This window comes from Austrofundulus limnaeus, unplaced genomic scaffold (genome assembly GCF_001266775.1).
Source record: "Austrofundulus limnaeus strain Quisiro unplaced genomic scaffold, Austrofundulus_limnaeus-1.0 Scaffold505, whole genome shotgun sequence".
Taxonomy (NCBI): domain Eukaryota; kingdom Metazoa; phylum Chordata; class Actinopteri; order Cyprinodontiformes; family Rivulidae; genus Austrofundulus; species Austrofundulus limnaeus.
Genome location: NW_013952907.1, coordinates 162,112 through 177,183, shown reverse-complemented (window position 1 = coordinate 177,183; position 15,072 = coordinate 162,112). Strand labels below are relative to the sequence as shown.

Below are 15,072 nucleotides of genomic sequence, written 5' to 3'. Positions count from 1 at the left end.
TGACGTGTTCAATACTTATTTTACCCGCTGTAATCCTTCATTTCTTAAATTTGCTCCTATAGAGTAAATCAAACATGGACATCAATAATAAGAATGGGTTAGAGTTCTGCAGGATGTGCACACAAACATAAGGTTAGCCATGCTGGGCCTTCAGTTGAAATGTTACTGGATGTTTATAACAAGCTGAATCTACTGAAGTCATCACTCGTGTGTTTACCTTGACTATCTTGATGAGTGTTTTCAGCTGGTAGGTGTGGAGCTGCAGGTCCAGTCTGTCCGTCAGCCAAACACACACAGCCTTCATCGAGCTGCTGTACCACTGCTGTTAAAACAACACACACACACACACACACGCACGCACGCACGCACGCACACACACACGATTTAAAAACAAATCAGCTCATTCAAATAGTTGAATTTTGCTTTTTATAACAGTTAGTTTTTAAAATATTTAACTCTTTAATATAAAACATACAGTAGAAATACACTGAGATTTCTGCTCTTCCATTAAAAACATTTAAACCATACTAGTTATGATTTTGTCTTCTTAATCTACACATTTAGCTAACCTTATGTTACTTTAATGTTTTTAGCTTCTTAAGCTGAACTTAAAAACATAAAAACGGGTAGAGCTCAGTTTAAAATATAGTGAGGAAGTAGCTGAGACTGACCTCAACATATAACCTGAGTGCTAACAGATCACACACTAACATGTTGCCAGTAACTGAGTCATTACTGTGGGTCTATTATAACTGAAACCACTGAACAGATTTGAGTGAAAGTTGCAGAGAGCAATCACTGGATGTACATCAACAACTACAGCTGAAACCAAAATGTTTAAATACACCATAGGAAAAAAAACACAATCATTTATTTCTCTCTGTGAAATGTTTGAATAAACACTCTGCTTCTTTGAGTGACATCATCATCATCAGACGTCAGTTCTCGTCCTGATATCAGACAACATATCAGGAGAACTGTTGACCTGCGCAGCTTCATGAAGCTTCATCACTTTAAACATTTCTACAGAATAACCACCATGAGAACGTCCTGCCACCATACAGCTCAGAGACGATTAACCCTGAGACAGAAACTGCAGAGCATCCTGATCCACAGAGGAACGAGTCCTGGACCAACATGGACTGGAGGACACTCAGAGAGGAAAGGCAGATTACAGTCTGTATTTGTACACAGGGACAGAAACCTTTAGTTTTTGGAGACATGTCGAGCATCGCTACATTTGGAGGGAAAATGTGGAAACATCAATTCTGAGATCATCATCCTAACTGTGAAGTACAGGGGTGGCAGCATCATGATGTGGGCTGTTTTACTTCAGGAGGAACTGATGATCTTCACAAAACAGATGACATCATGAGGAAAAGAATTTTACTATATACTATGTGTACAGTACACAGTGTGCTGTAGTTTGATTTGTGTCTTATAATAACTGAATAGATTCTGACAGGAAGTGCTCCTGGTCGCCTCATCCTACCTCAGCTCTCCAGTCATTGTTTCAAGCACTGCAATAGTGTTGTTTGTTAATCAGTCTATTGTGGACTGCAGACTGAGAGAACAGATGCCCAGAGATGTTAAAATTACTCCCATATCTCCTGACTTCTTTCATGTCGCCTACTCAGAGGAACCTATATTTTTCTGGCAAACAACTTCCATCAGAGTGGTTAATCAGCAGGCTGCTGGTTGCCTTGTGAGCTTTAATAACAGTTAGAAAAAAAAAGAAAACCAAGATGGCTTTTAATTGAGGCGATTAGAGCAGAAGAGTGAAAACAGATGGAGTGAAACTGTGGGGGAGGGAGGGCTGAGTTGTTATTAGTCCTGTCAGAAACATGAGAAGTCTGGGCTGGGGGGCTGGTTCTGGTTGGTGCTACAGTAATGACATCAGTGAAAATTTTTAATTATCTGATCCTGGTGTTGACAAAATTATTATTTTGAGTCACTGTCAATGTACTTTTTTTATGCAAAAATGTTAATTTTCTGAGTATAAACAATTTAAAAAAATGAATTAAAACGTATTAGTATTGATGTCTTAATATTTTAATTTATATACTGTATTTGAACTTATATAAATTTAGCACAAAAAGTAAATAAATATTTGTTAGATTATTTCTTTGTTTTAAAAATGCTTCTTGACAACAAATCTTATACCGTTGGAAGGTCTGTTAATTTCCATTTTAAACGGTGCCACATTTGTAAGGAACATGCATTTGTGGGATGAGCAGTAGAGCTGAGTATGTGGGTCGCTCACATAACTATTTCCGAAACACCTTATTTTGTTGTTGACTCATTTGGTGGATTGGATGACTGAAGTTAGAAGAAACAAGATATATTGGCAATTTAACAATTAATTCATTTAAAAGGAGCCTCAGTAGCATGTGGAAAAACCACACAAAGCCACAAGAAGATTTTGGCCATATCACGAGCCGACAGTACCTAAGTGCTGACAGGCTGAGGAAACATCTTCTTGGGGTATTTCTTGGGATGCCTACTTTGTGGCCGGTCTCTGACATCTCCTGTTGGAACTTGGCCTTCAGTTTGGAGAAGAATTTTGCATAAAATCAACTTGAAGTTGCTGAATTGCACGGGCCCTAACCAGATCAGTCAAACATAGCACAACAAGTTTTGGAGCAGACATCTACTGACCACTGTAGCAGGGCCCATGCTCACAGGTGCTGCAGCACCTGGGGGGTACCAGAAGCTCTAAACAAGCATTATTAGCAACAGTGGGATAAGCTGTTTGGCACAGAAGATTTGACATTTTTTTTATGTGAGCAACCCATATGCTAAGTTCTACTGCTCATCCCACAAATGCATGTTCCTTACAAATGTGGCACCATTTAAAAGAGAAATAAACAGACATTCCAACTTTTTATGAGAAGTTTATATTATACAGAAATTTATGGTTGTATGTTGATATCTGTGTGTGTGGCTGTGTCCAAAACGACAGGCCGGGTCCTCCGGAGGACCCAGACTCCCCGGTCTCGGCGGGCCGGGTCCTTGGTAGACCGGGAAGATCGGAAAAAAAGAGGCTGTGGATTTGGACGGTCTAGCTTCCCCTCCTTACCCCGGCGTACGTCATGTCACCTAGCAACTGTGACGACGCTAAACAGAAGCAAAATTAGAAAAATATCAATACATTAGCATTATTAATATCACAAAACTATAAAATTAACTTAAAAGTATCATTTGAAGAACTAATTGACCCGCTGTAGGTGCATGTTTATTTCGCGTTTTTTATGACGAAAAAATAATATTTAAAAACATGTCCATACAAATGATAAAAGTATTAGAATTACAACCGCTAATTTTTTTTTATTTTTAAATCACCATACTTTTATTTAAAATTTATTCTTTTCTCTCACTTCGTCTGCCATTACTAGCTTAAAAAATCTCCGGTCGGGCCGCAAAGCATTATGGGATATGCTGGGCCGGGAAGGATCCATCAGACCTGTCCTTAGATTCAGGGAAAAAGAAGGACGTATTTGTCGGACGCATCGGAGGAGTCTTCCGTTTTGGACGTCCTTCGTCGCGGCGCTGTGACGTATGCGGCCGACAAATTCGACCTTCGGAGGACCCGTCCTGCCGTTTTGGACACAGCCCGTGTGTGTGTGTGTGTGTGTGTGTTTGTGTAGATGTGTGTGTTTTAGGATGTGTATTGATGTGTGTGTACACATTTTTGACACATGGTGGGGACAATTTTCAATCATTTCCCCAGTACACACAGCCTGATGAGGACCCACTAAAAGGTCAGGTTTAGGAGCAGTTATGTACCGACCGATGGCTCTGCAGAGTCGGTAAATCCTTTAGGAAGTGCACGCTCGCTCAAGATCAGGTGTAGTCCTGGGCAACTGGGTCCTAACTTTGTGGGAAGTGGACGGTGGAGTTGGTTGTTCCAGTTGGAGACAGCCTGTTGATTTGTATGTGCTGTATGATGTAGTGGAATATGGCTGGCATATTCTGGTGAAAGTAGGTGTACTGTTTGAGTAGAACTCAGTACATTGAGTGTTTGTCATGTGCTGTGCTTCATAGAGATGGAGGAGAGGTCAGAATAGGGAGGTTTAGACAGAAGAAGGTGAGTGTTAAGGGAGGGGTCAGGAATGGTTGGGGGTGTGGTCTAGTATGTGTATGTAGGACGTTTACAATAAGGTTAATCTAATCAATAAAAATGTTTAGATCATTTTGATGAATTCCTTCTAGTGAGTGTTTACAGTTCACTGTGTGTGGTTTAGGCTAATACATGTAGAAGACTGGGCTGCAATTAAGACTCCTGAGGCCCAAGAGTCACCTTTCCTATAGTGCTGTTCCTTAAGGCGGAAACCTGGGAAGGCATATGTCCCTGGCTTCAAAAACACACTGTCCGTTAATACTGCCAGCATGCCCAGGAATCCCGAAGGTTAGGCTATAAAAATGACCAGTAAATGAATGGAAGTCAATGCAAAATCCCAATGAGGATAGAAGAACAAACGTGTGCGTGTGTGGATGTGTGTGTTTATGAGTGTGTATTGATGTGTGCGTGTGTTGATGGGTGTGTTTCGATGTGTGTGTGTTTACACATGTGTCCTGACGTGTGTGGATGTATGTGTGTTTACAAGTGTGTATTGATTGATGTGTGTAGAAAGGTGTGTGTAAATATGGGTGCGTATAAATGAGTTTATATACGTGTGTGATTACTCCATCCAATGATTTCCTCTGCTCCAGATGCAGAAAAACTGTTTTTGAAAAGCAGAAGAGTGGTGGAGCAGAAGAGTAGAGAAGTAGAAGAATAAAGGAGTAGAAAAATAGAATAAAAAGTTAAAGGGTAGAAGCATGGAAAAATAGAACAATTGAAGAGTGGAAGAGTTTGAGTGGAAAAGTAAAAGGGTAGAAGAGTGGAAGCATAGAAGAGTAGAAAGGTAGAAGGGTAGAAGAGATGAAAGGTAGAAGGGTAGAAGAGTAGAAACGTAGATGGTAGAAGAATACATGGGTAGATAAGTTAAAGGATGTTTGGGTAGAAGAGAAGAGTAGAAGAATGTTAAAAGAGTGGAATGTTAAAAGAGTGGGGAGGAAGGGTAGATGGGTAGAAGAGTAGAAGGTTAAGTGTGTAACAGTAGAAGGGTAGAAGAATAGAAGTGTAGATGGGTAGAAGAGACGGGTAGAAGGTAGACTGTTAGACGCGTAGAAGGGTAGAAGAATAGAAGAGTAGACGGTTAGATGAGTAGAAGGGCAGCAGAGTAGATGGGTAGAAGAGAAGAGTAGAAGGGTAGACAGACGAATAGAAGGGCAGCAGAGTAGATGGGTAGAAGAGAAGAGTAGAAGGGTAGACAGACGAATAGAAGGGCAGCAGAGTAGATGGGTAGAAGAGTGGAAGGGTAAATGAGTGGAAGAGTAGAAGAGTAGATGGGTAGAAGAGTTGAAATATAGATGGGGAGAGGAATAGAAGGGTAGAAGAGTAGAAGGGTAGACAGACGAGTAGAAGGGCAGCAGAGTAGATGGGTATAAGAGTGGAAGAGTAGAAGGGTAGACGGGTAGAAGAGTTGAATTATAGATGTGGAGAGGAATAGAAGAGTAGACGAGTAGAAGGGTAGAAGGGTAGAAGAATAGAAGGGTAGAAGGGTAGCCGGTTAGACATGTAGAAGGGTACAAGGGTAGAAGAATAGAAGGGTAGCAGTAGGTTTGGGCATAATCGTATCATGTGCAATTAATCGTCAGAAAAACATTAATCAATTATTTTTGACACTTGATGATTAATACGATTAATGCCAAGAGGCAGACTGACTGGGTATTTTCCCAGTCAGTCTGCTCGATACTCCTCTCCGCTTCAAATATGACAAATATTAAAAAAAAACGTTCTGTAATTTATTTATCTATCAACACAATTTAAAATTAGATGTATAGCCTGAAGTCTGTCATTTTGACACAATTTGGAACAGATTTTTATGAAGAGCAAATCTTTCCCACTAAATTTGTCATGTGACTAGGACATAAGGGTGTCCAGGAACTCCAGGACATTAATTCTCAAATTAATCGCTTTTGGCTAAATACCAAAATTAATCGTGATTAATTTTTTTTCCAATACTACCCAACCCTAGGTAGCAGAGTAGATGGGTAGAAGAGTTGAAGGTTAAATGAGTAGAAGGGTAGAAGGGTAGAAGAGTAGACAGGTAGAAGAGTTGAAAGGTAGATGGGGCGAGGAATGAAAGGGTAGAAGAGTAGAAGAATATAAGAGTAGAGGCTGTAAATGAATGTGACTGACTTGCTGTGAGGCACATAAACAAGACAATTCCACATTCAAAACACTCCTGTTAGGAGGCCCGGCGGTGCTGTCAAACACAATATTTGCTTTCTTTGTTCCACACCAAATGTTGAGCTGGAAGTGTGTGCGTGATAGATACTAAAGGACTTTGCGGAGACACTTCAAGGCCCTGCTGTCACCTCCTACTCAGTGCATGACTGGGAGCTTCTGAGCTCTATTAGACTCATTGTCCTCCACCCCCTTCCTCAAACCTAGATACACACACAAATCAGCGCTGTGCAGCACGGAGCTAACTCTGAACCCTCAGAGGAGCCGGCGGGTGGCAGAAATCCATCGCTCGGCTTCGTGCTGCTAATGTGTACAAAGTCCTGAGCTGTCATGTCTGAGTCATTGCATTTGCTCACAATAGTGAGCTGAGGCGTGTTTGACAACTCGCTGCTAAAATATTCTTCTAAATCTGAATGTGGCAGGTGGGAGCAGTCTGTGCAGACAGTAGACAGCATGGGTTGCAGGGAGGGGAGATGGACAGATAGGATGAGGTGTGAAAGGGTTTTTGGCTCCAGCAGAGCGAGCCAAATGCCCTCAGTGTTCCTAAGTGATAAATAGGTCAACACAAGCAGTCATTGTTTTCAGTATCAAAGCAACCTGCTGCTGCTCGGAAAGTGGAAAATCACACCATGTAAATACCTGACTGTGAGCTCCATTTGAAGAGATTTAAAAAGAATAAACTGTACAACTCATGAACATCTCAGAAATGATCAAACCTTATTGCCAATCTGTCCTGAAGAAACTCTGTATACTCAATATAAATATGTGCAATAATGGCTGGCAGCCACATGAAATGTTGAGCTCTGATGTTCCAGGAGGGCGGCAGTCAGATGTATGTTTTTCTACCACTCCTTCATTTTTACAAGTTCTGCTTTATTTGGTTTCAGGTCTGACGTTTTTTTTTCTTTGTTTGGCCTTAGATGTTTCAATCAAGGATTTGGAAGTTATCAGCTTTAAATATGATTTATTTATTTGATTGATATAAACTGACGTTAAAACATTAAACAACAGGTCTGAGGCTTGTTCTGTTGCCGTCTCTCACTGAACCCTTGCTGGGCAGCAGGAAACTCCTGCCTGAACGTGTCAACCTATTTGTTAAAATGATAAATAGAATGAAACTATATAGCACCTTATCAAGTCCATTTGGACTCCAAAGCTCTTTACATTTCAATCACTCACCCATTCATTCACACTCCAATGGTGGTAAGCTACATTGTAACCACAGCTGCACAGGTGCACACTGACAGAGGCGAGGCTGCCATGCACTGGCACCACCCTTTGACCATCACCAGTAGGCAAAGTGGGTGAAGTGTCTTGCCCATGGACACAACGACTTAGATTGAACAGGGGATTGAACCGGCAGTACCCGGTTTTAACACAAGGCAGAATGAGTGTTGAAATTATTAAAATACTGAGGTCACGAAAAAGGCTTTAATCAGGAACTACAACTGGTTTGCTCCAAGAAAGAGCAAATGAACTGTGAATTACCCAACAGATCAGTTTTATTATATGTTATACAGTAGATGTCTCAATTTAATTGTAGTTTATACAGTTTAATTTGACGGGGTGCACTAAAATTAAAAAAGTAACATTAATCTCTTAAGGGCTCGACACACGGGAGGCGACGTCGCTCACTCTCCATTCATTTCCTATGGAGCCTGTGCGGTGAAGCGACAATCGCTTGCCCTCCTCCAGCTAAGCGACCAGCGAAAATAGTGCATGTGAAATTTCGCGCTCGTACACGTAGACGTGCACACGCGACCTTGCGACGCGACACATGAAAGTTGAAAAATGTTCAACTTTTGTCGCTGTCGCTTAGCGTACAACCAATCAGCGAGGGTTTCATTGACTGACCAATGAGAGGAGAGTATGCTACACACTGCAGTTAGCTAACACTTTCACCAAGTGATTACTAAAAAGCTTTGTGGGAATTTATTGGCACCAGGGTGAAGTTTATGGTAAGCTTTTCCTCATAAAGTTGTATCTTGATGTGCGTTTGTTTTTCAATATCATTAGCATCGCAAGATTTGTTTAGTTTACACGTCCGTAATGCACACCCCACTTCAGAGTCAAGAACCAATCAAATTTTGTGAAGACAAGCGACCTGAGAGCGCGATTCGCAACGCTGCGATTGCTATCACGTCCCGTGTGTCGGGTTTCACCCTGGCTGCGATGACAGCCGTTAATCGCTGTAGTTTGTCGCTCCCCGTGTGTCGAGCCCTTTGGATGCCCCCATGTTGGGGGTCACTAAAAAACTCACCTCAAACAAATTTTCAATGTAGAGCTCGTCACTAATACGATCTCGAAGGATGTCCTGGTTCTGACGAACAAAGGTGATGTAGGTGTCTGCAAGATCCATCCCTGGTTTCTGCAGAACACAAGACAGACGGGCCTGAAGACTTTATGAAGAGTTGAGACCAAAGAACAGTCATAAAGTCCCAGTAAAACACGAGTTATATCAATAATTAACCACATTTATTTTGTCTTATAGTTTTATACCAGAGAAAATAATCAGCCTTCAGTAGACGGTGAGATTGAAAACACACCTGTAGATTAGCAGAAGGTAAACATCTAGCAGGACATACAGGTGAGCTGTGGACTTCACTGTAACCCAACAGTTTGTCATTTAGGAGTTATTTACTTGTTGACAACCAACATGTAAATAGTGTTTATCCAGGACAGTTCAGGCCATTGTGTGAGTTAGCCAAAGGAAAATAATTCTCCTGTTATACATCAGAACATATAAAAATGGTTAGGTCTTCACCAGGTTCTAAAATTATTCAAATCTAATCTCAAGTGAAAAAAAACACACGAGATTCCACCATATATATTTTTTATTAATATTTCAGCCTCGCTGCTTCAGACCAGGAGCTGATAATCAGCTAATCATCATCAGAGTCAGCACCTCGTTAGAAACAGATGTGGGTTGGCACAACATCAGGATGGAAAGCATCAGCATTGACCTCAGAGAATCAGCTGTCTGGCAAAGCTCAAAGGTCATCTCCAAACTATTCTACAGAGAGAATATTTAAGACAGCTGCCAATCTTTCAGACTGTGCGATACCCAGAGATGAAATTCATCTCAGCCTCTACAGGCCTCAGTCAGCAGGTTGAAGGTCAAAGATTGATGTGTTCATAATGTAGCCTCTATCAGATCCCAAACACTAACTGCTAACTATTATTAGACCACAGACTGTCATTTTATTTACAACTTTAACAAAGCGATGCTTCACTGGCTGTGGAGTAAATGAAGAATTTATTTAGCTGATTAAATGTGCTTGAACTAACGTATAAAAAGAAAGAAACTACTTTTGTAGTAGCATTATGAAACTCACAATCACCCATACTGCAGTAAAACCATCTAAAAGTTGTTCTGACTTCAGATGTGAAGGAACAAAAACAAGGAGGTCTCTGCAGTTAATGAATGGGAGTTTCTTAGGCATGGACGTAGTTTGAGTAAGCTGGAACTGGTCAGATTGAGATGTGGAAATAGTTTTGGTAAGCTGCAACTGGTCAGATTGAGATGTGGATATAGTTTTGGTAAGCTGCAAGTGGTTGGATCGACATGGGTGTAGTTTGGGTAAGCTGTGATTGGTCGCATCGAGATGTGGGTGTTATTTTGGTAAGCTGCAACTGGTCTGATTGAGATATGGGGGAAATTAAAAGATGAAGTTATAGTAAGAGCAAAATTATTGTGAACATGTAAAACCATTTGACCATCTATAATTTCAACTCGAACAATTAGGGCTGTTTTGACTGAGCCAAATTGTTACACATCCCTCTACATGTAGGGTGTTCAAATTTTGAAAAGCTAACACCTTCATGTCACTAAAAGTAATATTTGTAAAATTAACAATCTTATCTACACTTTCCCCACATGCCATTACCCAAACCACAGCCACACATCAATCTGATCAATCACAGTTTATCCAAAGTTTGCCTACAACTCAATCCAACCGATCACAGCTAACCCAAACTACGCTCACACCCAAGAAACTCCCACTTGCAGAAACCCCTACTTGGGAACAAATGACAAAAATTCCGACAGTAATTTAGTCACTTTTAAAAACTTTATATTTCACAAAGAATTTTCATTTTTGTCAGATGGGACTGATAATTGCCACACTGATGTTATTTAAGAAAAACAAGATTCTTCATCAACCTGACTTTCTCAGACAGCACCTGACCTACAGGATCTACTGAACACCAGAGAAAAGCCCAAAACCCTCAAAAAGCACAGTTTGGCTGCAGATGTGACTAAAGTTCAAACAGTTATGATCACTGAGGTCTAAACTAAAAAAAGCAAATGTGTAAAGATTCTCATTGTGATGCATATTTCCCCCACCTCTTGAAGTAAAGGGAAACAGTGGTTTCCACCTAAAAAACATGAAATATTTACCCATCATCACCTGTTTAATCCTGGGTGAAAAGAAGCCAAAAATAATCGACTCAGTGTTAAAAGCTGCAGGAACAGCTTGACTGAAGGAAACATCAGCTGTCAGAGAACCAGAGGTTTGTGTGGCGGCGAGAGGCCCGGCTGAGAAGAAGTGTTCATTAATACTCCCTGCTGTCAGGGGAGATTACAACTGTAATGCTTCGTGTAATTGCCTTGACATCTTTCACACCCTTTCTCTGTGAGCTGGCATGCTTTGGCCCTGGGGGAGCTGTTGTTCTGCTACAGCACTGCACACTGTGGCAAACACACAAATGGAATATCAAGATATCAAGACGGATTTTGGCTTTACTTAAAAACACAAGTCACGCTAAAGAGACTCTACTGGGATTGTAAAGTTTTCAAAAAAATAAAAAATAAAGGAAAAGGAATAATAAAAATGAAAAATAATAACTGTTATCTCAGTGTCTGAAGAAGCCTGACTTGTCTTTGAATAAAGATGTTAGTCCAAAAGAAGGAAGAACAGTCAGGGCATCATGGCTGGTTGGGGGTAAAACGTATTTTGTGAGTACAAGAAAAAAGAAACCAAATTACAATAACTGTTCAATAACTGTGTAATAATCTCATCACAGACCACTAAAACATAATCCGATCAAACTGCCGACAGTAGAGTTTAGATCAGCCCTAAAAACTCCACACGGCCATGGCTTGAAGACAGTGTCCATTTAACATGACTAATTAACTGTCTTTTTCTTCTCTGCTCCGCAGTTTTTAAAACAAAAAACAAATTTTTCCTGAACTACTGCTGAACACCCTTGTAAAATCTACAGAAATGGAGCTAGGTAAATATTACACAACAGTAAACACATTTTTATTTTCTTTTGAAACTCGTCTGTTACAGATAAACACCCATCAATTGGAGGAGAAACATTTAGACTAATTTATTCCCCACAACCCAATATTTCAGTTATAGTCCTATACAAGAAAAATTCTAACATTTATTGTGTTAGAAATAACTCGGTCAGAATTTACTCCTTTATGGATGGTTTTTGGGGTTAAATGTTTATACATGCACAAATAGTATGGTTTTAGTGCTTTGGTTTTAAGACCAAAATAGTTTAAGCAAATATTATAGGAGAGGAGCAGAGCAGAGCCCTGACGTGTATTAATTGTGCAGTGCACTTCACTTCTCCACCTTCCTCCTTTCTATTTTACCTCAACAGAGTAAACTCAGACTATAATCAGTAGACTAACACAACTTTAGATCGTGCATTGCTCTATGTATTGTGGGATTACTAAAACATGCCACAGAAACCCAACCATCAAGCATATAATTTTGTCCCAAACCCGGCCCAAATTCAGGTTGGGCTATAAATGTCAATTCTAGTTTACAGATCCAGGACCACACATCCTATCAGTCCAGACCTGCTGCTTTCTGACATACAATCTCTGCAAACGGAAAATGATTCTTATTGATAATGTATTGATAATGTTCATTCATTCAGTTTACAGAAAATGACTTGAAAGCTTCTAAAGGTTTGAACAGGATTCAGCCAGTTAGCAGTGTGTTCAGGAAGTTGTTCAGCAGGGTGTTCAGCAGTATTTGCATCCTGTGTGTAGAAATGTTGGTAGCAGTGTGTAGCATTGTAAGTAGCAGTGTGCATTACAGTGTGTGTATCAGCAGTGTGTTGGAGTGTTTATTAGTGTATGAATCAGTGTGAAACAGTGTATTTGGAACAGACATCCATGTTGGATCATGTCTGCCCACGCAGCCACTCAGGACTGTTGAGTTGAAATTTTAAGTTCATTCATCAATTAAATGCTTGACATAAACTAATATACTCCTTTTTTAATTAGAAACTTGCGATTTGAGTCATTCTCTAAAAAGAAAAAACAAATCTTTGTAACTTCATGTTCTACATTTCTGTCACACTGAACAGATGTAGTGAGAGTTTCCTTACAGGCTGGAGCTTTTTAAATTAAGGTTAGTATTCAGCAGACTGAGTGGAGCAACTCATTCAGAGCAGTTATCTGTGATTCAACCTGACTGCTTGTAGATAAAAAGGCCTGTAAACCTGCAGTATGTAAAAAAGAAGCTGGTGTCAGTTTTAAATGAACCCAAATAGAGAGGATAATGATTGACAGGCCTGTCAACATTCACACATTCCTCTGGAGTGAGAGACTGGCAGATCACAAACTGTTGCCACTGATGCTCCGAAATGTTGACAAGAATCAAGGTGTTACAGAACCTGTTGTCACATTGTTTCTAATGTGTTGGAGCAGTTTAACATAAAACCTTTTCTCATTTACTTCTGTTTTTACACTAGACATGTTCTAAGAATGTTCATGTCTCTTGATCATAGGAATTTATTAGTGGAACTAGTTTGACAGATTAGGATTATTTCCTCAGACAGCTCCTTTATTTTCACCTGCTGTCAATGCAGAAGGCAGGAAGGTTTTTACCTGAGAGTTTGTCTGTAGCTTGTGATGAACACAAGAGACACCTCTGTGATCACAACCTTCCGCTTCTAAAAGACATCGACAAAAAATACAGTGTATTGTCACATCTTATTTATCCTAGGTAATTATAGCAATCTGAACTTTAACATTATCACATTTAGCTGAGGGCAAAATAGTTTTTGCTTGTATTCTAATGGTTGTCTGTTAGCAAAATATTAAAAACCAGCAAACAGATTTGAATGAAACTTGCAGAAAGTAATCACTGAATGTAGATCTGAACCTGACTGACCACCAACAACCTCAGCATTAATTATGTAATGTCATTTTACTGAACTAAATTCGGTGTGGTAGTAGATGAAAGTCATCCTCAACATGTACTTCAAGAGCTAATCAACGTCCCAAGCTCTTGTAAAATGACATGAGACTGTTTACATCAATCACAAGGTTTGACCAAAACATCTAAATATCTTCAGTCTCAGAAAATGACTTTAGTCTAAAACTCTTCAAGAACATTTACCTTGAGCGGAGTTAGACATTTGATGCGTTAGGGTTAGTAATGTAGTTAATATAAATATAATACCACTATGGAACAAATTTCAAAAAGTTAATTTTGGTTTAGTTACTCATTCATAACAGTTTTTACATATAATTTTAGTACTGTGTTTTAACGTGTTGCATATTGTTAAATCTGTTTTACATGATTATTGTATGAAATTAACATTAAAAATAATTTAGAGAATTTATTTGGTAAATAGATTAAAAATAATTTGGAACCAATTGATTTGTTAACTGTGAGCTGTTGACCTCTCAGTCTTGTTGTCTTATTTGAGCTCTATGATCTGAGGAGCCTTGGAAAAATAACTACTCAAAACACAAGTGCTAATTTTGTTGTTGTTGTTTTCAAGTTTTAAAATGTTCAGTTCTTTTTTTTACTCTGATATTATTTATTAAAGAAATTCATAGAAATTACATACAGACATTTTTTCTACAGTTGCATAAAATAAGTAGTATCATGTTTAGGTCAAATGCAGATTTCTTACCCTTGATGTGTTTCTTAAAGGTATTTTTTTATTTCTTGTTATCCAAATTAACAAGGTCAGTTTATGCAGAGAAATCTAAATATTCTGATGAGAAGTGGGCTATTGAAACAAATCCTTCATGAATGAGAGCAGTGAACATTGAGCTGTTCAAAAAAAAAGGTTAAATGCAGAGATATGTTGAACTGAGTAACATTTTAAAACTCAGGATCTTTGTGTGTGTGTGTGTGTGTGTGTGTGTCACTTCAGTAGAAAACGAAACCAATTATTAGTTTATTTAGTTTTTTTATTTCTTCATCATCAGTGACTTTTTTAAATGAAGAGAAAACAGAGACAGAGAGAAAAACAGAGAGAGAAGTAATCAGAAAGATAGATAGATTGAAATAGCGATTAGAAGTATATTAAATATAAATACAGCAGGTAAAATAAGTATTGAACACGTCAACATTTTTCTCAGTAAATATATTACTAGAGGTGCTAATGACGTGAAATTTTCACCAGACGTTGGTAACAACCCAAGTGATCCATACATACAAAGAAATCAAACATAAATGTCCAGAAATGAAGTTATTTGTAATAATGTGGAATGGCACAGGGAAAAAGTATTGAACACGCTTACTGAAATTTATCTAATACTTTGTACAAAAGCCTTTGTTGTCAATGACAGCTTCAAGATGCCTCCTGTACTAGTCGCATGCATTGCTCAGRTGTGATTTTGGCCCATTCTTCCACACAAACAGTCTTCAAATCTTGAAGGTTTTGTGGACCTCTTCTATGAACTCTGATCTTTAGTTCTTTCCATAGATTTTCTGTTGGATTCAGGTCAGGTGATTGGCTGGGCCATTCCTGCAGCTTTCTCTGAAATTGAGAGTCTCCTTGGCTTTGTG

At 39.2% G+C, this 15,072-nt stretch overlaps 1 protein-coding gene across 13 annotated transcripts in view; it reads right to left on the bottom strand.

The window, feature by feature from the left end:
- The window catches only part of cadps2 (Ca++-dependent secretion activator 2), a gene marked incomplete at its 5' end in the record, with an annotated part of 178,988 nt that overhangs the window by 2,460 nt on the left and 161,456 nt on the right, over positions 1-15,072 (bottom strand). For all 13 annotated transcript variants that reach the window (XM_014025857.1, XM_014025862.1, XM_014025858.1 and 10 more), the window contains 2 exon segments: positions 218-322; positions 8,556-8,663. In XM_014025857.1, the coding sequence (XP_013881311.1) occupies positions 218-322; positions 8,556-8,663 (213 nt within the window).